Raw genomic sequence first — 25,138 nt, 5'->3', positions numbered from 1 at the left:
GCCTGATAAGGGCAAACTCTACATCATGTTCAAGTGCAGCCATCACTGACATGCACAACACAGATTACAGAGCACTTCTCTCGACATAGCGCTATTACTGTATCCACCTAAGACCGCACTGGCACCATGATTAAAAGGCAGTGGTGAGAAGAAGAAGAAGATAGGTTATAAAATGCTGTTAACTGGTGACACAGACTAGAGAATTTGTTTAACGTCCTGAAGAGAAAAGAATGAGAAAAGGAAACGGCCGATTGACAAACAAGAGTGAGAAACAGAGTGAGAAAACCTGAAATGAGCCATATCAGACCACTGCAAGAGACAAAACCAGATCAGGGACTTGAATAACGCCGGGGTCATCCGCGCTGACAGTAACAAATATCGCCGCTGGATCAGAGAGGCCAGCGAGCTCCGCAAAGCGAGGTCCAAGGAGCATCAATCGTGACGAGGGAACCTACACCTTGTCACACACATGGAATGCAGTCCAGGAGAAGGCGTCGACAGTAGGGTGTAAGTTTCCCTTAATGTTTGGCAAAACCATATACAAAGACATGTCAATATCATCATATATCACCATCATGTGACGTTCTGTAAAAGGCTTTTGGAAGTAGCTGAAACATGTATAGCAGGGAAATAAACACTCCAGAAATTGTTACCGGTACTTATTTGAAACGGTAACGTCTGGGTTTTGGGGTTATTGCTTTGTGTAGAATAGTCCACAGTATGGCATTAAACTATTACAGTATGGCATTAAACTACTACTGTGACAAGACTGTACTGTGGAAAATTATGCGGAGACAAGGAGGTGGCAGTTGCATAGAGCATCTTTAATAACCTGGAGGTCTTCTTTAAGGATTAATGCTCTATATTTTAAGCCTAAATGGTCGTTAAATTAGGCAGACGTAGATAAGGTTTACTTCTGCCTGAGCCTTTTCAGTCATGACCTTATGGACAAATTGTGTTACTGCTAGTGAAAATGTCAAAATGTGACAGAAATAAACTGAAACTGAACTGTGACATTACAGCATGAAAACTGGGTAATTGTTTCTAAATACACACATTATTCCATAGCCACAAACTAATAATCATTTCTTCCTTGCCCTATCACTTTTTAACCTGTTCCCTTTTTTAAGATCTTGAAAAATCATTCTTATGTTTTGGTTTTACTTTTTGGGGGGGGTTTAGGAAGAATCATATTATTTATTCTACTTCAGAGAGTGGAACCCCTGAATTTCTAAGTAGATCTAAAGGGTGAAAAAAATCATTGCATTTTGATTTACAATGATGGAATTAATTTGAGTAGTTTTGTTTCAATGTTGCTTATTTGCCAAGTCAACTATTTCTTAAATCATTGAGTCCCAAATACAATTAGAAATACATAAAACTCTATAGTCTGTAAGCGATAACTGTGTCATTACTCGCATTATAAATCAATCACAGCTACTTGTTTGCTTACTTAAACTCACTTGTTAAATGAGGGCTGTAAATATCCATGGGCAAACCACAGCCCACGTAAATTACTATCATTATCTCTATAGTTATATGGCTTTGTGGTCATAATGCGTTGTTATGGCCGTTACAGTTCCTGTTCCAATGCGCTCTCCAGTACTCACACTCTCCGGTCAATGAAAATGGAATTCCTCACACAAATTCATTAATTGCGGTCATTTTTGTGTGAAATTACATTGCTTCTGAAGTTGATGTGTGTTTTGGATACATTTCAATCCCCCCCTCAATTTTGATCACACTGCAGGCCAGATAAGGAGAAGCTGCAGGGCAAACTCTATTGTTACAGCTTAGTGCTAATTACTGCGGGCTATGACCCAGGGTTCAGCCAAAGAGCAGCGGAGAAGAGTACAGCAAAGGCCGTGTGTGGGGATATATAGTGAATGTGCGTGTGTATGTGGAGGGGGGAAGGGGGTGAGGGGGGGCTGGGGGGGGGTAGAGAGGGGCTGGGGGTCAGTGGGTGGAAGAGGTCACCGCTGCTGCCAATCAATTGTCACAGTGGATTTACCAAAAACATCACAGCGTAAGCCAGCAGGGAAAGTGTAACAGCACCACAATGGGGTAAGCTAGTAAATGCAGTGAGGTTGTTTAGTGTTGATCTTTTTGACATTGTGGGACAAAAAAGAATGATTTCCCATATGGATTGTAAAGTGTATCCAAGCCAAAACTAGTTAATAAAGTGGATATTTTGAATGTACAACAGCTGAGCGTAGAACTATCAATTATAACATCTAAATAGCCATTTTTATCTATTTGTTTTCTTTCTGGGCCCTCCAAAGCGAGATGTTTGCTGCTTAACATAGCTATTTGCATATTATTTTTGTATGTATTATGCGTGCTGGCTTGTGACTTTTTGAGGCCATTGTTGAATGATGTGATCAGCGTTGCAGATACGTTTTCTTTTTATATCTTGGCAGACACATACATATATTGCATGCATTTGATTTCACATTTGTTTTAGACCTCAAACCCTATGAAAACAGACAAGATCATGTTTATTTATTTATCTTAAGCCCATGTGTTTTTTTTTTACTCTGGTGGGCAAACTCTAAACCTGTCTGGCTTGCATAGCTTCTGCCTTTGGACTGCGCTCAAGTTTACCTGGCAGCAACTTAAACTGTCAAAGAATAATGCACACCTAAAGCATTTCCACCAAACTATGCTTTTTTCTCATTTGCAAATCTCCAACTCTTCACACTGAGTGTTATGCTGCGCAAGAGAAGTCCTTCTCTCCTTGGGTGCCACGAGCAGACAAAACCTGTTCAATATGTGCCTTCATTGCAATGCAAAACAGTTTTTCCAATGCCTCAGCATCACTTAAGGGCCCTACTTTCAATTACAATGTCAGGGCCACTTAAAGCTGACGGCTTCTTAATGCAGGGGAGTGGAACCTGTGGTGAACGTCCAGACTATTGTAAGAGACCACTTGGGAGTTTTATATAAAATTAGAACATGTGGGAACAAAATCACACCCACTGAAGGGAATGCAAGTTTGGGGGTGCAATCTATAAGGACAAATAAGAGCAAAGAAAACAGAGACAATGCAACAACAACAAAAATGAAATATATCAACAAAGATGGAGCATTAGTTCGTAAAATGTTGACATGAAACAAGAAAGCAGGTGAGGGAGATAAAGAATCTAACAGTTCTGGGACGCAGACGGAGATGTCCCGCCTCCTGGCCTCGGATTGGTGAGTAAAGCCTCACTCCCTCACTGTGATTGGCCAGCTCTCCTTTGGACGGACAAAACCCTCTCTCCTCTTCACAGACACAATAAAGTTTAGCGCTGGACGCTCGCAGGCAGCAGGCTCTGAGATCCCCGCTGCTTGTCGCATGTGGACGCAACGTGAACCAAGGCAGTGGACGCGCATTGGAATATAACGATTAGAGTCAATGATCTTTACTTTATGGCTCGGAGTGGAATATTATAGTCATAACAGCGCCCGGACCTTTACGCGCAGTGAGGACTACACGCTGTGCATTACCAGGGCAACAGTGACACGTACTTCACTTGGACTTTAATTCAATAGGCTTTATTATTTGGTCGTGGTGACCATGCCCGGGCTAACGCTCATGTGGGCAGCCGTCCTCTCTTTCTTGTCTGCGCTGCTCTGTCCGCTCCCCGTGGTGCAGGGCTTTGGAGATGAAGTGGAGGAGATGACCTGCGATCCCATCCGGATCAGCATGTGCCAGGGTCTGGGCTATAACGTGACCAAGATGCCCAACTTGGTCGGCAACGTTTTGCAGTCGGACGCTGAGCTGCAACTGACCACGTTTACGCCGCTGATCCAGTACGGCTGCTCCAGCCAGCTCAAGGTAAGGGCCAAATAACAAGAGCAAACCGCGTTATTAAAAGCGCAGACACACGCGCACGTCACTCGCACTGATTGAGGAACTTGATCCAGGACTCAAAAGGCCGGGATAAGTCGAGGCGCTCACTGCTATATTTGAGCGGCTGCGTGAGGCTGAGACGAGCATATGACAGGAGCCACCATGGCTGTTCAGACTGATGGTGCCAGTGATAACGGGAGCATGAAACCTCGTTTCCATAGCACCAAGGCTGTAAATGCACGGGTGCAGTCCTCTGCTCTCTTCCTGTTTCTTTCCTGGGAAAAGCCCCCTGTGTATGTTGACATTCTGGGTTCATGCCCCACACAGCAACAGCTGAGTCTCCAGCCATTCTTACTGTACTGACCCAACAATGTGGCCTCAGTGCTCTGAGACAAATGCTGCTTGTTTGCCTCATGAACCATGTAAGAAAAATGAGATCGTGTCTTAGGATCTATTCGTGGAATGACACAACGTTCTGTATTTCTGCATCTTAAAATCAACAATGAAACGAAGCATTGAAAAGCTCTGCTCAGACTGAGGGGAACAAGAAGCAACCAGAGCGCCCGGTCCAGCTGAAAGTTGTCCTGTAAGATTAGCTGCATGTCTCGTCCTCACACACGCACCAGCACTCACATAGGCACGCATGCTAAAGAGGGAGGAGAGGGAAAAGGGAAACTATATCCCCTAACATTTGCTCTAATGGGAGGCTTCCTGACTGGTAACCGGAGCAGCTTTTAGCAGAGAAGTGGCAGCACTCACATTACCAACGGTCGCGCAAAATACTCTGAATGTGCTACATTACTCATGGCAGGGGCATGCTCCACTTGCACCGGAAAATAAGCCTGCACACTGGGAACTATAAGAGCACAATTTCAGGCATATATTACACAATGTTGAAGAGATTGTGAAAATGGATGTAGTGTACTGTAAGTTGTACTTTCACTCCAAAAACAGTATCATAGAGCCTACTTTTAATTCATTTGGATTTGTACAGGGATGCCAAATTAGACAAGATCATTTACTGATAGTAAATACATAAAACATACTTTCTCATAATAAACTAACTTAAACCCAATTACTTTTGCACATGTCTGGTTCATACCCGAGAAAGTTGTAGGAAACAGAAACTGATCATTTTGAGTTATATCTGTGGCTTAGGGGAAAGTAAAATGTAGTTCTTGTGTCTGCTAATGCCATTGTGCACTCTAATGACCATTTACTACCAAAACAATCCAGAAATAAGTCATGCTGCATAGTTTCCACTGTATTTATTTCTTAATCTTGACCCCTCCTTCTATTCATATTCCACGTTCAAGGGCTGATTTGTGAAAGGGATTTATTTCTTTATCACAGAATCTAGAAACTGCACCAGAAGCAGTGTTCCTAGTTAAATTATTATTATTATATTATTTTAGACTTATAATTTGAACAAATGCATTGAGTCATTATAGATGTATTACATTTACATGAGAGTAGAGCAGTGATATTCTTTTGACCCCAGCTCAATTTACCACCTGGACATGCTGGCTTGCCCGAGAAACAGCGTGAAATTGTGCAAAATTGCTTTTATGACCCCTACATGCTGGAGGAAAATCTTCTGTTTTTATATTACACAAACTCAGTGTGGGAAAAGACTGACATAAAGAGAACAATTAAAACTTGGAAGTGTAGACATGATCCAAAACACCGGGCATAATAATAATGGCATAAATATTGTAAAATCTGACATTTCTCACAAATGTTTCACAGAACACTACAGTTTTGGCTTTAGACATTTGGTTTGGTAAGTTAAATTTGAGTAATAATGAGACATTCAATGTCCTTTTCTCTTTCAGTTCTTCCTGTGCTCTGTCTATGTGCCCATGTGCACAGACAAAGTGCCCATCCCCATTGGGCCATGTAAAAGTATGTGTCTGTCAGTGAAGAGGAAGTGCTTCCCTGTTCTGCATGAATTTGGCTTCATTTGGCCAGAGGTAAGACTGATTACACCTTTTTTACAATCATATTTTCCTTATTAGAAATAAACATAAATAGGATGGCATTACATTGAATTACATTCCCTGTTTAGTGATCATCTTTCCAAATGAGATTGCGATGACAATAGTGTTAATTTGTTAACTATGCATTCTTATGTGGGTCAAATGAAAAGTATATTTCCTCCTCTTCTTCAGATGCTGAACTGCAGCCTGTTCCCGCCTCAGAACGACCACAACCACATGTGCATGGAGGGCCCGGGAGACGAGGACCCGCCCTACCATCCTGTACGCCACCCGCCACACCAGGAGGAGTGTCAGGCGCTGGGGTCACTGCCCGACCAGTACATCTGGCACAAGCAGGCCGACAGCTGTGCCCTGCAGTGTGGCTATGACAGCGGCCTGTATCGTAGAGGGGCCAAAGTCTTCACGGACGCCTGGATGGCCGTGTGGGCAGTGCTCTGCTTTCTCTCCACCACCCTGACCGTGTTAACGTTTCTCCTGGACTCACAGCGCTTCTCCTACCCAGAAAGGCCAATCATCTTTCTGTCTATGTGTTGCAACCTCTACAGTGTGGCCTACCTGGTGAGAACTAAAATAACATTTATAATGCAATAGTTAGCCATGATCTCTTAATTACAATAACGGGATTGTTACATTTATTAACTGTTTAGCAATTGTATAAGTGTATCAGAAAACCATAGCACTTCCACAATTACTGTACCATTTGCCTCCCCAAGCATCACCAACTTCCCACAAACTCATAAGTGCAACAGGGGCACAGCCACCTTCCAGTTAGTGGGTGACTGACTCTGCATGCACTGCCCAAACTCAACTAGATTAACACATGTTTTGTTCATTTTTGTGTAGGTACGATTGACACTGGGGAGGGAGCGTGTCTCCTGTGATCTAGATGCCACAGCGGTTCCCATTCTGGTGCAAGAAGGCCTGAAGAGCACTGGTTGTGCCATAGTCTTCCTCCTGCTCTACTTCTTTGGCATGGCCTCCTCACTGTGGTTAGTATCACAATGCTTTATGTGACACATTAAGAGCTGATCAATAAAAATCAAACATAAAACAAACATCATCATTTTTCTTTGTGCAGGTGGGTTATTCTGACCCTGACATGGTTTCTGGCAGCTGGACTCAAATGGGGACATGAAGCTATTGAAATGCACAGCTCCTACTTCCACATCGCAGCATGGGCCATCCCAGCTGTTAAAACCATAGTGATCCTCATAATGAGACTTGTGGATGCAGATGACCTCACTGGGCTCTGTTATGTTGGAAACATGCAACAAGAGGCACTCACTGGATTTGTTGTTGCACCACTGGCTACCTATCTTCTCATTGGTAATTCTTCTTTCTGTTTGTGTAATCTTAGGTCAAAAGTAATATTTCTCTAGATGCAAGAAACAAAAGGCCTCATGCTCTGCTCATCTTGTGATGTGTTTTTTTTCTTCTGTAGGAACATTGTTCATCTGCGCCGGCCTGGTGGCCCTATTTAAGATCCGGTCCAATCTACAAAAGGACGGTGCCAAGACTGACAAGCTGGAGCGGCTGATGGTGAAGATCGGGGTCTTTTCGGTACTCTACACGGTCCCAGCCTCAACTGTGATTGGCTGTTATCTCTACCAGCTCTCCAACTGGGCCGAGTTCAGTTCCACTCCCCAGGACTCATACATTGCTTCAGAAATGCTACGGATTTTCATGTCACTTCTAGTTGGCATCACATCGGGCATGTGGATCTGGTCAGCAAAGACTCTGCACACCTGGCAGCGCTGCTCTGCCAGGCTGCTCAGGGAGAGCCGAGCCAGCAGAGGGGGCAAGCGCGCACCAGGTGAGGGTTGGATTAAACCAGCCAAAGGAAATGAAACGGTGGTATGAGAAAAGCACTGAGTGAAGAAGAACTTTTAACCTGCTTCAGTGCTACCAACAGACCCTGGTGATGCCAAAAGACTGTTGTGCAAACACATCAAGGACATGGCAGGGGTCTAAGCCACTGGGTGTTTACTGCATCTTAGCAGTCTATAAGCAGACCCTCTACGGTGGTTTAGTATGGCCTGCCGGTTAACTCAAGGGCACCAAGCCTCCACACCTGACCTGAGGTCAGTGAGAGGAAGAAGGAAAGAGTACCGGAGGGGCTGAAAAGGAAGTATGAGCTGAGACAGCTGTGTGCTGTAGCCCCATGTCTACCTCCACAGCCGAACACAGGCCCGGTCCGGCCGGGTCTTCTGAAGTTTCACTTTTACACTGGAGGATTCTTGTGAAGGTATTATGAAGCCGGACAATTCCCCAAACCATCTGTCAAATACCCTCAAGTGCACGAGAAAGTCAACAGTAAAAAATAATAATGTGTAAAGTCTGCAGCAGCACGATGAAGCATTTTGAACAGAATTCCCTGATGAAGGAGCCAAATGTCACTATGTCTCAACCAAAAACAAGCTGTTGAATGCCTTGTGTATGTGCATACACACGTGATATCTGTGACTCCAAGGAGAGTCTAGCTGTGCCTTTTATTGAGCTATAAATGTGAAAGCTTTAGGGCATCTGGGAAATGTAGGCATGTGCTTTTTACCTTAGCAGACTCAGAGAATGTCCGTTAGCTTCCAGCACTGAGTGCACTCACCGAGCAGCCTTATACTGTGTATACAGTGTGTTACCATGAAATCCAGGAAATGAAATTATTCCCTCTACTCTCTTTTCAAAACACAGGCCCCAAGGCCAGCCAAGATTTTAGAGGTTAAGAGGTTAGAGATTAAGGTTTAATTAGAGGTTACGAGACAATCACTAGCCAAAAGACACATTATTATAGTATGAAGCACTACAGAAAATATACTGGGTTAAAACTGACCAAACAGGTCACACAAAATATTCTGCAGTTGGATCCTACACAAGTTGTTTAACTTCCCAGTCATGCTCTGTTCAATGACAATCAAGTCCCACTATAGAACCCACGACCCTTAACCATGCAAGACATGATGTCCTGTGTAAAGTTTGCCTGACAATCTGAAGTAATACAGCGGTAAACTGTTTGAATGTAAATTAGAACTACAGAAGGGCTGTTAGTAGTCACTCGTTTGTAGATTTTATTATGAGACAGCCATTTTTTACACTGCATAGTCTACATGAGGATGAATGAATTGTGTGCTTGTTTCTGGACAAGCCAAACAGCAGTGTTTCTCTGACCAGTATGACACACTTATTACATTACCAATGTCAAACAAACATTATGCGAAGTTAAAGAAAATTGAATTAGAGCACTGACCAAATCCCAAATGAGCTAATGCAGTTTGCCTTTAAAACAGTCTTAATGCTTGGCCCTATTCACTACTGAGGTTCAAGTGACATGTTTAAACAATCAGAGTTGTGCCTTCAAATACCCAGCAGCGACACTGCCTATAACATAATGAGAACCACTGAAAATGACTGTAAAAGCTTTTGGAAGTTTGTTAATTTATCATTGTATAAATATTACAAATTCATGTTTAACTTGCCTGTTATTTAAACACTTTTGTATAATTTTATGATGGAAAGAATAAACTATTTTTTATGCTATGACAAGAATGGCGTGTGTTACTACAAAGAGACTCAACAAGTCTATAAAGTTGTTTTGTATCTACATTCCTCTTTGTCACCTGAGTATGTTAATCTTGCATTGTTTGCAAAATAATACTGCCACCTGTTGACTTGTAGTAGTATTACAAGTCCTCTTGAAATGTCTGGAGCTTTGGAAGTCATGCAGTTTCTGAAGCATTTTTATGACAAAAACAATAGTAATCATAGTTAAAATTATAGAAAATTAGCAGTAGTATGACTTAAATTGATAGCGGTGTATTCAACAGTAGTTCATGTCACAAAAGGGAAGTATGCATGTTCTGACTGTTTTTCCTCTCAGGATATGTATATTTTAATAGAAGTTGGTGTAGTCTGTAAAAGCAGGGATACACTGCATTAAAGTTGTAGTACTGGTGGTGGTTACTGAAATCTACATAGTATTTGTTACCTGCTTTCTACTTATCCCACATAATGCACTATAAAACTGAATGTCAGAGTTATAGCAGGCCTATTAGCACTAAACTGTTTTGAACACACAGTGGAAACCATCATTACACTGTGTAAACGCTACAATTCCACCAATCACATCCCATCAATCACACCGGGCACACCCCTGCGATCACTTTGAAATTATTCATGCACTTTGGTTTCGCAATTACACCTACATTACATGAAGCTGTAGTTTGCATGCAGGGCTGAAATTGCGTCTACAAACTTGGCATGTTCTCTTTAGTGCGAAGGGAGAGGAACCGGTTCCAAATCTGAGTGCGCAGCTCGGATTGCCTTCCTGTAATTTACCAAAGTGAATTGAGTGTTTGTTTAAGAGCTGACTCAAAGGCCTGAGGTAAAGGGAAAGTGACAGCATCGAACCTCTATTGTTTCCAGATGTGTAGCAAGCTGCGGCTGCAACACTGTATTCTAAGCCAACATGTTCACAGGCACAAGCCACAAACAGGGTGAGACAATGCAAAACTAATATTTGGGTACATATAAGATTAATTAAAAGCATTACTAGGCTTTATATACTAGGCATTACTAATACTACTGCTCATACGGCTGAAGCTAGTGTGATAAAAGTTCCTGTTACTTTCCAAATATGTACAAAATTGCTCTTACATTATTGTCAAATGTTGAAGTTAAAATTGATTCTTGGCTATAGCAGCAGGAACATCACAACATATTTTATACATGCTACTACAATGACATAGCAGCTACTAATACTGCACCTTTTGTTTTATTCCCAAGCTAAAATTCCGTGGACTAATATTCATAGGAATGTATTTTCCAGACTTTTGGGACTCCCTTGTGCATACATGTGTGTCTGTGTGTGAGTGTACTGGGAGAGAAGGAAAATACTAAATCAGGGCAGCATTCAACTGTGATAAAATATAAAAAGGGGGAAAAAAGTGGCTGAATTTCAAAACTGAAAGGAGCCGTGAAGTGAAGAGGAGAGAACATCTATCAGTGTCCAAAAGGCAGAACACTGCAGCTGTTCCCCCGGCTATAAGGGATACAACGGCCACACTGGACTGTTCTGAGCAATAGGCACCCATGGGGTGACGTACTATATTGGAGTATGTAACGTTGTAATCAAGCCAATATTTCCATAGTCAATTCTCAATTATCTCCACTAGATGGCATTCTTTCACAAGGAGTGTTTCAAAAGATGTGCAGCTGATGCTGCTACAACTTCTATTACAAAAATGATAATTCCAACAACGAAAGAACTATTTATATTTGTGTCATGTGAAAGAGGAATTAGACATGACTTTACAGCTCTCACAGTACACCTATTAGGTAACAATATATAATAATAATAATATGTAATGTAATATATATATATATATATATATATATATATATATATATATATACATATATATATATATATATATATATATATATATATATATATAACGAAATGCAAAAAAAAGATATATCGTAACAGCCCAAAACATCATTGCAATATTTTTGACGATAAATATCCTTATATTTCAGTTATTGTTACATCCCCAGTGACCAACCTTACAGACCTACAGTGATAATACTACTTTGGCTCTACAGTTTTGGATGAAGCCAGAACGTGGGAGAAAGCCTGGGTGATTCTGTGTTATTTCAGCCCAACATTTGTCAACTTTGGAAATGTCAACCAGTCGATACCATCGCTTCATCTCTGTCTCTCTAGTCTGACTCCACAAACAGGGCTGCCGCCAAGAGGAAAAAGAGAAAGCAAACGAGAGCATTGACAGGATCACAGCACAAGATGGGACATAATCAAACGCACAACACATGGTCATAAATGAGAAATCTGACCACCAGCTTGTCCATACAAATCTGCGGAAATATTAACATAATTTATCTCTACTTGGATGTCAGATGTTGTTTCCTATTGGCAGTTTCTACAGTGTGATTAAGTCCTAAACCCAGACGAGGGGGGAGAGACGTCTATAATAGTGATTAGTCAATAGTGATTGATTAATCAAAAAGATATTTCAGAGATAACGACAAACAGCTTCAACGATTCTCACTTAAAACAAATATGGGAAAACATTTTGACAAAGAATCGAATCACAGGCAAAAATAATATATTTTTATATAGATTGTCAACTGTTGTTATTGGCTGACTAAAAACTAAAAACATGCCCTGCTGACCTGGCCAAAGCTCTCTAAATATTTCAGTGTCTCCAAACTGCACTCACTAGACCACAAATACAAAGGAGTTTATGCAAAAACAACTATTTATAAAGGAAAGTACTTGGAAACCGTATATTTGTACATAAAAAGACAGAATAAACTCATGATTCACCAAAAACCAACAGACACCAAATCTTCAGCTATCTCAGTCAATGCCGTCTCATTTCTGTTGTTATCCAATATCCCTATAATCTAAATAAAATAATTAGTTGTGTAATAGAAATTTTGATAGACAAAAACACCAACTACAGATAAATCGACTAGAGACTGACAGCCCTAAACCTGGCATTGAAAAAATTCAGGTTTATTTACATTTTGCACCCAAACTTCAAAAAAACGTGGCTTGTTACTGTCTTTCTGTTTCCTGGATTTGAAACTGACAAGGCGCAGACAGGCATCAGATCCTGGACTTTCTGTGGTGCTCTCAGTAGACCTGTACCATTACACCGCCATTGCATCACTGTCACAGACATATGCAAATGTGAGAGTCGACACACATCCTCACCGACAAACTTCAGGAATCAGATAAGGGGAGCGCCTGCGATGTGGAAAAATTGAAGTACGCAGAGGAGAAAGAAAACCTCAGGCTGGAACTTTATCATTTCATCTCCCATTAATTTTTACTCAGATTAAACCCATGTTTCTTAGAAGAGAGTGAAAGAGGGATATTTTGTGAACTAATGTTCCCTAAATCTTAAAAAATAGACAACTGATAATATAAGATCTTTATAAAATGTACTCTATGGTGACTCAAATATGCCCACTTACTGTTAAATGTGACTTTTAACATGATTGCTTGCAGAGTGTTAACCCTGTGACGAGCTGGCCCCCGTCCAGGGTGTGCCCCGCCTAAAGCCCAAAGTCACTGGGATAGGATCCAGTCACCCGCAAAACCTAACGAGAACAAGCGGTAGAAAATGAATGAATGAATGTTTGCAGAATTGGTTTGCTAAAATACTATGATTCCAGTGGTGGTTACTGTGACCAAGCCTGGAGGCTATAGGTTTAGGATCGGGGACATTTTAAAGCCTAATTTTAACCTGTGGCACACATCCAACATGCTATTTAGACTTAAAGTGTGTCAAGAAAGAGATTGAATCTAGCTGTACTGGGTTGTAGAAGTAGTGGTTTCTATCAGATATTCCAAACTGCGATAGTAGATATGTGAGGGTTTTTTCCCCCTCAAGGTCAAAACTGCCTTCAAAGAACTGCATACGATTAACTTTGCTGTTTGGACACTTGTTTGGAATAATAATAAGTAATAAATAATAAAGCACTGGATTCCTATTGAGCGCTTTACTATGCATTATTCATTCACCCCAAACGCCACATTCACACTAGGCAAGGTGGGTGGAGCGTCTTGAACACGACAACAAACAACTAAACAAGACGAGATCGGGCATTCTCGGGCAGAAATGGAGAATTGTTGTTATTTCTCAAATGAGTTGTGTGTTATTGAGTATTTAAAAAAACATTTTTTTAAAAGTTCAAAAAGTCCCATCAGTGCAGTGTGTTAAATGACTGTTGTGTGTAACTCTGAAAGTAGGGCTGAGTGATGTGGTGATAAAAATCAAATGGTGATCTCCTCCCTGTGACAATCAGCCATTTTGGTCTTATTGTCAAATGTGAAGTTTACTTTATTTACCTGTTCAAGGATGGAAAAGGGAAAAATACAAACTATACATGAATCTTGATCAAAATTGAAAACGTGATTTGGCTAGAAGGAAATTGAGATATCCTTTTTTCAGCATCTCGCCCAGCCCTGTCTGAAAGTGTTCACTGGAGTCCACCTTTATTATTATAGTGGTGTGATCCAGCGCAGTGCTAGCAGCTCTCATAGGTTATAGATAACAGACTCGGGCCGGGCACACTGATGGGGGATTAAGCCTCGCTCATTAATGTCAAGTGATAAGAGAGCACTGGGCAGGGGCAGCTGGCACACTAGCCCCAAGACTCATCAATGATTTTGCGGTCTGATATCTGTGCTCTTCCTCCCTGTGTCAAATCAACTTTTTCTGCTCTTTGATGTGATTAATTAGGGTAGGTTTCATCAGATTTGTTCTATTAAAGATTTAGATCTCACAATCTTCAAGTACAATCTCAGATCTACTTTTACGACTTTGTGTTCTTTGGAATTTTTGCAGTGTTGAGAGAAGCAACTAATAAGTAATGTTATAACAAATGTAATAAATATGGACATCACGATTAAAAGAAAGTAAAATTCTCACTTTTCATTCACATTGTCTGGAAATAAAATTGTCTCTGAATGATTAAAGGTTATATGACAAACAAAAAAGCACTTGCTTTATAAAATCTCACAATATATATTTTATGTTGTTATTTCGATTATACTGTGACCCGAATAATCAAGAATAGCAATAACTGAATAATTTTGGCACCCATACGAGGAAAAATTAAAGATTTGTGCCAGAAAGTACAATCATTTTTTACACCAAAAACAACCAGCTTGCACCGCCATGTGCTATTCTCTTATTAAATGTTATATGTTCTGTCTATGCGAATAGATGCGGCCCATGAAACAGCACCGCCTGATTTGTGCCTGCTTTGGAATCATCACAGTCTCATACCCTCCAGTGTCTTCTGCAGATTGTGACAATAATACCTGCCTCTGCGCCTTCATCCCTCACCTGAGCGCTGCACGACTGTCAGAAGAGCAGCGGTTCGGTGGCTGCTGGGCAATACCTCTGGAAAATGATTGAGCGCTCATTTCTAGAAAGAGAGTCCTATTGAGACCACAGCACTCATTACGGCCTACCTCCGAGCAGACCCGGGGCTGTTGGGTTTGAAGATGGCCACATTCACAACTGTGGGCATTTTCAGCTGATACAGAGCAATAAAATGACATCAACCTGAAACTTAATAAAGCAGACAAAACAGAGAGAAAGGCTTAATGGAAGCTGTGGGCAAGTCATTTCCTCAGGTCATCTCGTTTCATCTATCCATCTCTAAAGAAGGTTTTATGACCACGTTTTGATAAGCTCATAACAGCCAGGCAAAATCAAATGATAACAGAGCACAGACCTATTAAAGCTATATTAAAGCTAAATGTGACAAAATATTCTGGTAAAAATGTGCTTATAGACTAAAACAAGTGAAAATGCAATCAGCAGCATCTGACAGACAAGACAGACTATTTGTGTTTAATCTGATTGAAGATTTTATTTAACATCTGAAAATGCTTTTAGCCAGGGAAATCTGTGACACATCAACTTTTCAGAAGCTGCTTTAAAAGGAGCAAACTGCATTATACCAAAACCACTTTATTGAGCTTTGAACCTTGTTACAACAGTGTCTACTCAAAGTTTTATTTAGACATTTCCCGTTTTCACCTACCCCCGCACATATAGGTAACCACTTTTCAAAATAAATGATCTGCTGCTTATTACGGTGAAATGTCACTATGAAGAGGCGGGGCTTATCATTTCTACAGGTTTGAACAGGAAGTCAAAGGACCTGTTTCTATTACTGAGCCGTTTAAGATCAGTATTGCAGTTTACAATGAACAAAATGTAAAATGATGCTCTACCTATGTTGTAGTTCAATACAAAGTACCTGAAAAAAGCATAATACGTATCTTTTCAAGTCATCTAAAGTTTGTCACTCCGTGGCTCTTGCTGAAAACATGGCTTCAGGTCTCATCGAACAGTCCTATCAACAGCCTTTTCTTTTGTAGCTCTGGTAATCATAGCACCTAAAAACACCATGTCGTCAGGAGTTAGGGAAAATGATTAGATTTTTGACCACCGCAGCAGAGCACACAGCGAAACTAAACCACCCCAGCCTCTTCAGGGGTGCAAAGTATTTTTTTTAAACTTGTAATTGGGTATAATTCTAGCCATGTAAATGTGACTATTTACATTTAAAAACAAGTTACTAAAGTAATTGTCTCACCTTTTTGACAATTGCAGAAAACAGCACTATGTGGGGATTGTTGTTATTTTCGGCGTTAAACTGTTAAATTAACCAAGTTTTGTGTAAAAGATCGATCTTAACATTATCTAAAATTGCACTGAAATGTAAATGTAAATTTCATGTATACAACTCTGGCCGCAGTACTTGTAATTGAGTACATTTGTAGCTATGTAACTGTACTGCTACTTGAGTACAATTTGTCAGTACTCTCTCCACAGTTTCTGATATACATTTTACCTGGGAAGTTTACGTTCATTTGAGAACTCAGTTGAAAGATTTCTTTGTTTTTATATTGGTCATTAGTTAAAAAGTAAAGTGTAGAAAAGAGTTAATGAAAAAAGACTGCAAATAATAAATAACTACAAAGGCAACAGAATGTATGATCCCCACAATCCCCATAATCCTCACTTGACCAGTACCTCTCTGTCCAGGGCTTTGTTCCAGACGTGTATCCCATGCACACAACGTACTCATCCTCCTTCTCTTCACTCTTTCATCCTTACTCCTGATCCTAACACGGGGCTCTCATCCGTCTTGTGGCACGGTCTGCTGATTGGCTCCTGAGGGACAGACAGCAGGAGACAGGTGAGGCGACAGGGCAGAGGGGCAGCCGGGCCTTAGACACACACACACACACACACACACAGGGCAAAAGCTCATTTAGGAAAACTTTCTTCCTCTTTGTCTAATCTCTCCATCTCTTTCACCTTCCCATCAGGCCGCATGCATTATTCATGAGTGTGAGCAGGCTGGGGTGAGCTCCAGGCACTGCTCTGTGACTGATTGGCTGTAGTCTGGAGGTCTAAATCCCCTTTTAGACAGGTACATGGATTAGACCGATCCCTGATATTGTAGAGATGTGTTCACTGGAGCACATCTGGGCCTCACTATTCATGTCCAGCTGTGCACAATCTACCTGCGCCCGCTTGATTATCCCCCTGTGTCATCATCTACTTCACTGAAACATTTGACCAACACTTGCTCCAAACTCTTTTACATTTCAATATATAACCGGCACTGCCTTAATTATCTGTATAACAATATAAATGATTACCATCATATTCAAAGATTGGCTTTCCAAGTACCACTTAAATCCGGGCTATATCAGGGCAAAATAAGGGCTAAAAATGGAAGTATTAAAAATAAGACTAAAATGCAAAAGTCACATTTATATAGGGCTTTTTTTTCAATGCGCTTTACATCAAGGAACCACTCACCCCTTCACACACACATTCTCAAACCAGTTGTGCGCAGACACTGGGGACGGGTTAAGTGTCTTGCCCAAGGTCACAATGGCATGTGTCATGTGTCAACATCAATAGATTTGTCGATAAAAAAAAACTGCAGCAGGCCCAAAAATAGCCCATGTACCACAATTTGAGAACCTCTGTTTATTGCTGTATTTCAGATGACATCACAGCTATAAAATTTAATCCAGATGAAGGGCAAGTGAAATTATGTTTTTAATAGTTATGGGTCAAGTCACTCATAGAAATTATTAGATTAAAAATGTGTGAATTTATAGAGATTTCATGGTAAAATACAATGTAAAGGAAAATCTGGGAGTATGACATCCTCACAGTCTAGGTTCTGCCTGCTTCAACACAGTGAGATCAGTTCCTGGTACTGACAATTTACTGAGTGTCTCTCCCTACTCTTCATGCTGACATCAACCCTACCTAACCTATCCTCCGGGTTAAACAACTCCATTAGGAAACACATTGAATACATCATTTGATTCTTACACTCTCACCTTGCCATCATCTCGTGTGCTTGCTTGTTGCGTTAGATGTCAGTGAAGCTCCGCGGCAGGATTCTGTGCCAGCCCCGGGCAGCTCATCAAAGGCACACTGTGGGGACAGAGAGAAGAGATGAAAGTGAGTGGGCCCCTAGAGGCGTATGGCTGTGTGAGGGGCCAGATGTTTGAGTGCAGAGGGCCAAGACAGATGTGCACACAGCCTATGCACTGGCACTACAGGGGACTCCAGGGGCCCAAATGATCTTCTCTGCTCTGTACAGCCTGTCATTGTCTTCATCTCTCCCTCAACTCCCAGAATGCTCTTTTTCGACTTGATCACGCAGACGTGAGCAGAGCAGCGAAATGCATCCTGAAGAAAGAGTATTGTTATTTTAAAAGGAAGTAACTGTGGACAAAACATCAACTTTTACATTACTTTCACTTAAGGAACAGAGAAAAATGAATTGTTCCGTTAATTAAATAATTAAAAGTTTGATGTAACCTTCCAACTTTCTTTGTCAAAATAGGGTTATTTATAGTCTTGTTCCTGAAAACCTTCTGTACTTTAGTGCAATATTTTCTGAATAGGTGCATTTGAGATTTGAGCAAAAACGAATTATATTATCTTCACTACAGATGTGTATACGCAGATTAAATGAATGCTGTATTATTCCAATAAGAAGCCATATTGGATTTAAAGAACATAATAACACCATACAAGCATTCCAGCCTCACTGTTCCGACTGCCTCTCCTGTGTGGATGTGGACAGATGAGCGCTGGGCTGCCAGGGCTCAGGGCTGGCCTCATGTGTTTGTGCAGTTTTCCTGCATTAGCCTCAACCAGGGACACTGACTGTTGCAAATGTATCCATAAATCACACTGTGTGCGCCTGTGTGTGTGTGTACGCTATCACCGTGTTTACTGTGTTAGCTATAGGGACACAGCTCAATTACAATGACAGAGCGGTGCTGTCACTGTTGAAGAAGTCATTTGATTTTAGCATTAGTGAAGTCAAAAACACACCTATGAAAAGGCATCCAACAAGAATATATAGAAATACAGATTATATTTACATTACAAGCAATCAAAGAATGATTTACATTAAGTTTCGGTTCACTTTTACTGAGATTTGCCAAATGACTAGATCTTTGAAGACAGCAGTTACCTCCGAAAGTAGGAAAGTCAGTTTTTTGAATGGTTATTCAGTATCTACAATACATGTTTATACATTTGGTAAAAAATAAGTCACTGTACCATATACTGTTTTTGAAAACCCATCAAATTGCTACCTCTGAATAGTTCGGCAGCTTTACTTTGCCAGAGCCCAGGTGAATTGCAGTGATACGCAGTACAAAAACATCTTGTCTCATTTCCTAAATGATTTAGTAAACACTGGGCCCTTTGTCTTCCCAATAAACGATTAGCTGCTCAAGCCAGAGTTGTGTGGCAGTATGTGTCATGTTACCAGCGTTGAAGTACTAATCAGCCTGGAGTGGAAGTTTTTTGTTTTTTGGTTTGTATTTGGTCAGGACAGTGCATGTTAAGGAACTCCCCTCAGGCAGAAGGCTACGGAGGCTACAGTTTCTTTACCTCTGCCGTTGGAGTCGTGAACACTCAACACCTGCCACTTTAACAACTATTCAAACCAATAACTATTCATTGCACTGTTCATTGCACTGTTCATTGCACAATTTCTGACCTTGTGTAAATGTTGTATATATGTACGAAGCAAGTTCCTAGTTTGTGAACTTTGTTAATTGACAATAGCAATAAAACGTTTTCTGATTCTGATTCACAGGCTGTAAACACACAGGATTGTAAACCATGGTCTAATTCTCATCCGTTGTTCCCCATTCACTCTCATTCATACACCAGCATACATGGACACTGGTAGCAAGGTGGGTAGTATCTTGGCCCAAGCACAGAGTGTGCACTACAACCCGTCTTTTTATTATAGACTTATGTAGTATTGCACTATTACTTACACATACCAAGACTCAATTGATTCAGTTGCCATCTTTCTATTTAATGATTATTTATTTAGAATTGGACAGACTCTCAGCATGCCCCAGTGGTTCTCTCCAAATGCCTGAGGGCCACCAGCTTTACAGAGCTAAGCAGGCTCCGAGTGGTGTTGCTAAAGTGCCAGGGCTGTGAATTAATGGACCGTGTGTGTGTATGTGTGTGTATGTGTGTGTGTGTGTGTGTGTGTGTGTGTGTGCGTGTGTGCGTGCGTGTGCGCGTGCGTGCGTGTACCATATACAGCAGAAAGACAGGGAAAGAGGTAATTTGAGTTATAGCTCCCTGCGCTGAGATACCACACCACTGACTACAGGTCATTAGTGCGAAAAACCAAGCACACAGACAGATAAATATTCTCCCTGGAAGTATGGCTGCAATTTATTACCTCTATTTATATCTGAGGAAGATGGGCGGGGCCAGTGAGAGGGAGAAAGGGAGAAAGAGGAAAAATTGGGGCAAAAGGTACAGGAAAAATGAATAGGTCCAGTCCGTAATCACAGCATGAATACATACAAGATGCGAGTTTGTGAGTAACAGATGGAAGAGAGGAAAAGAGGAATCGCCACAAATAACAACAGAGAGGAGCAGTTTGGTAGGATTCTGGGACAGCTGAGATATTTTATGGCAATGAGACGACATCCCCTGTTGCCATGACAACCGCCTCAGTGGTGAGCGATGGATGCGTCCCGCGCTGGTTCGCTCGCCCTCCCACACGCGTATTCATATAGACACAACTATATTGTGCCCTGCAACTCCCACACACTGCCAGGCAACTTCCTTTTTTCATCTGCCCACTTCGATTCTACTCCGAAGTCCCACTGCAACATCCAAATAGCTGCTACTAGTATTCTCCTTTTGTTGCTTATATTAGATCATAGTACTCTACCTTGTCCACGAGGTTCTTCGCTTGAAATAAAACACTCTTTTTAAACACACAATAGCATTTCAGCGGCAGGAGAGCTTGTTGTTTTCCCCTCCTGTCCTATTGGTATGCAGTGCGTGTAGTGGTACTTTTGCACTGCTAGATAGCGCTGTAAGGCACCAAAGAGAGGCAAGGCAGGTGTCAGAGCGAATCCACAGACACTCCACAGCTTCCCCGAGAGAAACAAATTAATTCAAAATTTTTGCATGTGTGAAAAAAAGACAACAACAGCCCCCGCAACTAGCTAGAACGCACTTATTGGAATTGACAAGGCTTTTAATAATGGCGCAGAAAAGGAACAATCAGAGCAAGGTCACATACTACCGAGCTGCGTACTGTGGGGGAGAGGGACTTTTGGCACACGGGGGAAGGGCAATGCCAAACAATTTTCCATGCGCTGTACACGGCCTGCCACGGTGATAAGAGCCAGTAAATGTCCTGTCATCGCATAAAGCATACATGTACAATACAGTGGCCTTGGATACACAGACACTGATGTGGGGGTGTTTCATTTACTCACTGAAAGGTTTCTAGGTCTGAAATATATGTCAACTTTATCCAGCTGCTAAAATAAAATTTGAATATTTAAAGTATATTAATTAGGTTAATAAAAATAATGAGTGCGTGTTACAAAGTACTATTCTATTTTTTATATATTAAATCTCATGGCATTTCATTCTTGTTACATCCTCTCAACAAAAATAAAAGATACAAATTCAAATTGTTGCTCTAGTATCATCTGTGCTACTGATAAACTATAAAGTAATTAGTGATAAACGATTGTGACATTTCCAGCATTCTTTGGCAGATGAAAGGTGTGACAGATGGAGTCTGTTTCTACGATAAGAGCTCATTGTTTTTACAAATACAATTGGGAAACATTTATCATGCATATAATACATTGTTCCATTGCAACCACTGTCCAAGGTGCTGATTCTGTTGGCAGACGAAGGGTGGCCCTGAAGGGTAAGCCACAGCCAAATTAAACAAATTGCAAAACAAAGTGGCAATACAAAATTGGTAACGGTGCTAACACAATGTTATAAATATAATAAATAGTACATTTTAGAGTGAGCAAGTTCGAAATAGGGCAGCTCAATTTAGGAAAACTTTACAATTGGTAAACATTAATAATCAAAAATATGAACAGAGGGTTGAGTAATATGGATATGGATATATGATATATTTTTGTATGACTCGATGTAAAATATATCTCTCTATATATTACCAACAAATGTATAATGCCAAATGTCACATGGAACTTTTATTTAAGTGTTTACAAATGACAAACAGATGCCGATATCTTAGGTATATTACCATACTACTAACTTACAGGTATACACAAATAGAAGCTTTGCATTAAATTGAATGTAAACTGAAAACAGAGCAAATAAAACATCTTGCATTTGCATTCAATCAAAGTGCTTCTCAAACCTTGTAAACATTGAAAAGGCGCATTATCAATATATGTGATATGTCAAAATGTATATTAACAATGCATCTTAAATATTGATATATCGCCCAGCCCTACTGTACAAGAACTGTATGTACTACAGGGTTAGTCAAGATTTCACTGGGTAAATCTCACAGTCCTAGTTTAGAACACAGATTTTCTATTGATTATGTTTTCAATAGAAAGATAATACAACAAAGATAATGGTTTTGAGTTTTCATAACAAAAACTAAACAACAATTTTGAGTTTCAAGTGTAGAATTATCAGTAAATACTATTTTATTGCCGCAAATTTGTATTCAAAGCTTCACAAAAAGTGCAATTTATGGTTAAGTGATATACGAGTAGATTCCGCAAGTATTTGTCCAGTAAAAAATGGTACATGTTATTCTAAATCTATTGTAAAAGTCTTTAAACCGTGCTCTGATGTTACTCGCAAGTATCTATCTCTTCATTTGCCAAACCACTTTATATTGACATTCTGTTGTTAATCCCAATTCCCCCACTGAAATCACATTATGTTCCACTTCAATTTTACCTCGAGTTGCCTCATGTGGAATTTAGAACGCATTGGTTTACAAACTTTACAATCAAGGATCTATAGGCTACTCTACTCTTATTTTGGAGTTAACAGTCAGAGGACTTATGCCACATTGAAAAGACATTGCATTGGAAAACTAGATGTGCAAGACTTCTTTCCCGTTTCCTCCATGACTTCAGGTGTCATTCATCCAGACTATTTCGTAACCAGAAGCCTCAAATGCAAAGACATCTCCCTTGATTTGGAGCCCGAACACTGCATTTTTCTCAGCATGCATTGCGTGATAGACAGGAAAACCGACACCGGAGTGCTCCACAGTATCTTGACAGTTTAGAGGAGGATGTGCGCAGGTAAATGCGGCTGCAGAGCGACTGGTGGGGTTTTCTTAGGATCTGACAGTGCTAATCTCCCAGCCACTGTGGCACTTTACTCACCAGCACAAAGTGTCACTAGGATGATGAGGACACTGCGGGCCACAATTTGGGACCATGCAGGAGGATGTTGGCAGGTTTGTGCCGGCAGCGATCCAAAGCACATCAAGCTGAAGCCCTGGAAATGAGGTTGTAAAATATTTTTGTTCAATTCTACGATACAAAGCAATTTCTGTAAAATAAACAGGTTAGTATTGAGACAAAGAAAGAAGTAGGTAGTAGACGAATATTGTACTTACTTACTGAAATAATTAGTAAAATGTAAATATACACAGAATTAAAAACAACAAACAGATTTTTTTTTTGGTAATAATACAAAAATTCTCTAAATCTATTCACTTTAGAGATAGCGTGATGTATCGTATCCAACATTGGTCTCAGTGATATTCAAAGGTTTCCCAGATATTGGTATCAGTCAATATTCGGCAGCAATGATTTTTCTAAGATTTGTCTTTTTGAATAAACATTTTAATATAAGAGTACCGTAATTAGGGTAAAATATGTCTTTGTTTATACAGCAAAAAAAAAAAATACTGTCTGTATATCCCAGTTACATAAGTAAATTTGTGAGCCTTTCTATTTTAAAAATCTTAATATCAGAAAATGCAGATATCGGTTATCGGGCACAGCAGCAAGGCAAATATCAGATATCAGCTCAGAAAAATCAGACCATCCCTAATTTAATCTATTATAAGTACTATTTACAAGTATGATACAGTCTCAAGTCCCAGTGCAACACTTTCTGTATTTTATAAACATATTTTGATAGTTAAGTGTGTTTTTAGCATGACTCTTTCACAATTTTCTTTGATACATTACAATTTTTGGCTTTGTTCCACCACTGCCAATCCACAAGAAGGTGGATGTGTCTCGTGATATTTTGTTGTGGGAGCACTACTTTCTGCACTAGACACACAGACTATGGGCTTGAATGTGCTGGTTTATATAAGAGTCCATTGCGGACAGTCAATGCTCTCTGAAGACCTTTTCCGCCCACTACTTTGGCATCCAGCTTTTTCCTGTGCACTACGCTCAACTGTAGTGGGCAGCATGTAACAGAACAGAAATGCAGTTGATCCTAGTCCATTGCACTTTGCAGAACAACACAAAAGACTGTGTAGAAAAAGTGCTACTAAAGAATTGCTTTGCTTTTAATTGTGCGTATTTAGCTGCAAATTGGGAGCCCTAATGTGTAAGACTAATAGGATTGTCAATCACACCCGAAGACTTCTGCTTCATAAATGCAACAGATTTTACAAGCATGCTCCCCTAATGATGATTCAATTATTTTCTAACTAAATGAATCAAATACTGTCCCTAATTGATACATAAATTACCATTCTTACAAGGAATATTATTTGCAATGGTGTTAATGATCTTGTAAAGACAACAGCATAATTGAAATTGCTATTATGACCGGGGCCGTCTCAAGTGCATCGGGGGACAAGCTGGGACCAAAACAGCCGGCGTCTGTGTTACATGTCTTGTGGTCTAATATCGCAGCTCAAACTCAATGTTTCTGTGGCTGAGCTGGTCATGATGAGTCACTGAGTCGGCCTCTTTTAAATTCCCCATCCATTTTGTACTCCTGCCGCTGGGGTCACTCCGGTATACACACATACACAAGAAGAGATTAATACGCACTCACGTCAATGGATGCACAAGACCAACACGCACGCCCATCGATCAAAAACAAGCGGTGCAGCCACTATTTTCATTCATCCCCTGCCTCCTGTGGCTCCACATATTGATTCATTTACTTGGTGTTTAATTCTGGGCAGAAGTAAGCCTGGCACTGCCACAGGTTTATTGCCCATATGAATAACTCTTCAACTGTGCTAAGGGGTGTATTTCAGCTTGAGCCATTTTATTTCCTCGTCTCATAAATGTTATTACTCTTCCCACTTGTATAGCTGGTTCGAAAAAGTATTGTATTAAACCTTCAATTTCTGTAAATCAGGTTTAATTGCCGTCTTGGGTAACAGTGGCACTCCTGCTTCACAACAAGAAGGCGTCATGTACAAACCCATTTCTCTG

At 40.5% G+C, this 25,138-nt stretch overlaps 1 protein-coding gene and 1 long non-coding RNA gene across 2 annotated transcripts; one reads left to right on the top strand and one right to left on the bottom strand.

The window, feature by feature from the left end:
- Window positions 1-3,329: 3,329 nt before the first annotated feature.
- On the top strand, window positions 3,330-9,375 carry fzd4 (frizzled class receptor 4). The gene is made up of 6 exons (XM_072461847.1): window positions 3,330-3,820; window positions 5,671-5,808; window positions 6,007-6,393; window positions 6,679-6,824; window positions 6,914-7,161; window positions 7,277-9,375. Exons 1-6 carry the CDS (start codon window positions 3,560-3,562, stop codon window positions 7,693-7,695), a joined length of 1,599 nt encoding a protein of 532 aa, XP_072317948.1. The 5' UTR covers window positions 3,330-3,559; the 3' UTR covers window positions 7,696-9,375.
- A 7,043-nt stretch (window positions 9,376-16,418) lies between these two features.
- Window positions 16,419-23,220, bottom strand: LOC140370715 (uncharacterized). Its single transcript, XR_011928383.1, has 3 exons — window positions 23,105-23,220; window positions 17,747-17,843; window positions 16,419-16,553 (listed from the first exon to the last, which is right to left on the bottom strand). It is a non-coding gene; the product is annotated as an uncharacterized lncRNA (long non-coding RNA).
- Between the last annotated feature and the right edge of the window lie 1,918 nt (window positions 23,221-25,138).

The sequence above is a fragment of the Eucyclogobius newberryi genome, unplaced genomic scaffold, assembly GCF_026437365.1.
Source record: "Eucyclogobius newberryi isolate DKJ021-1_F unplaced genomic scaffold, fEucNew1.0.hap1 SCAF_10, whole genome shotgun sequence".
Taxonomy (NCBI): Eukaryota; Metazoa; Chordata; class Actinopteri; order Gobiiformes; family Gobiidae; genus Eucyclogobius; species Eucyclogobius newberryi.
Note: the sequence above shows the minus strand (reverse complement) of the source record. Positions and strands in the feature narration are given on the sequence as shown.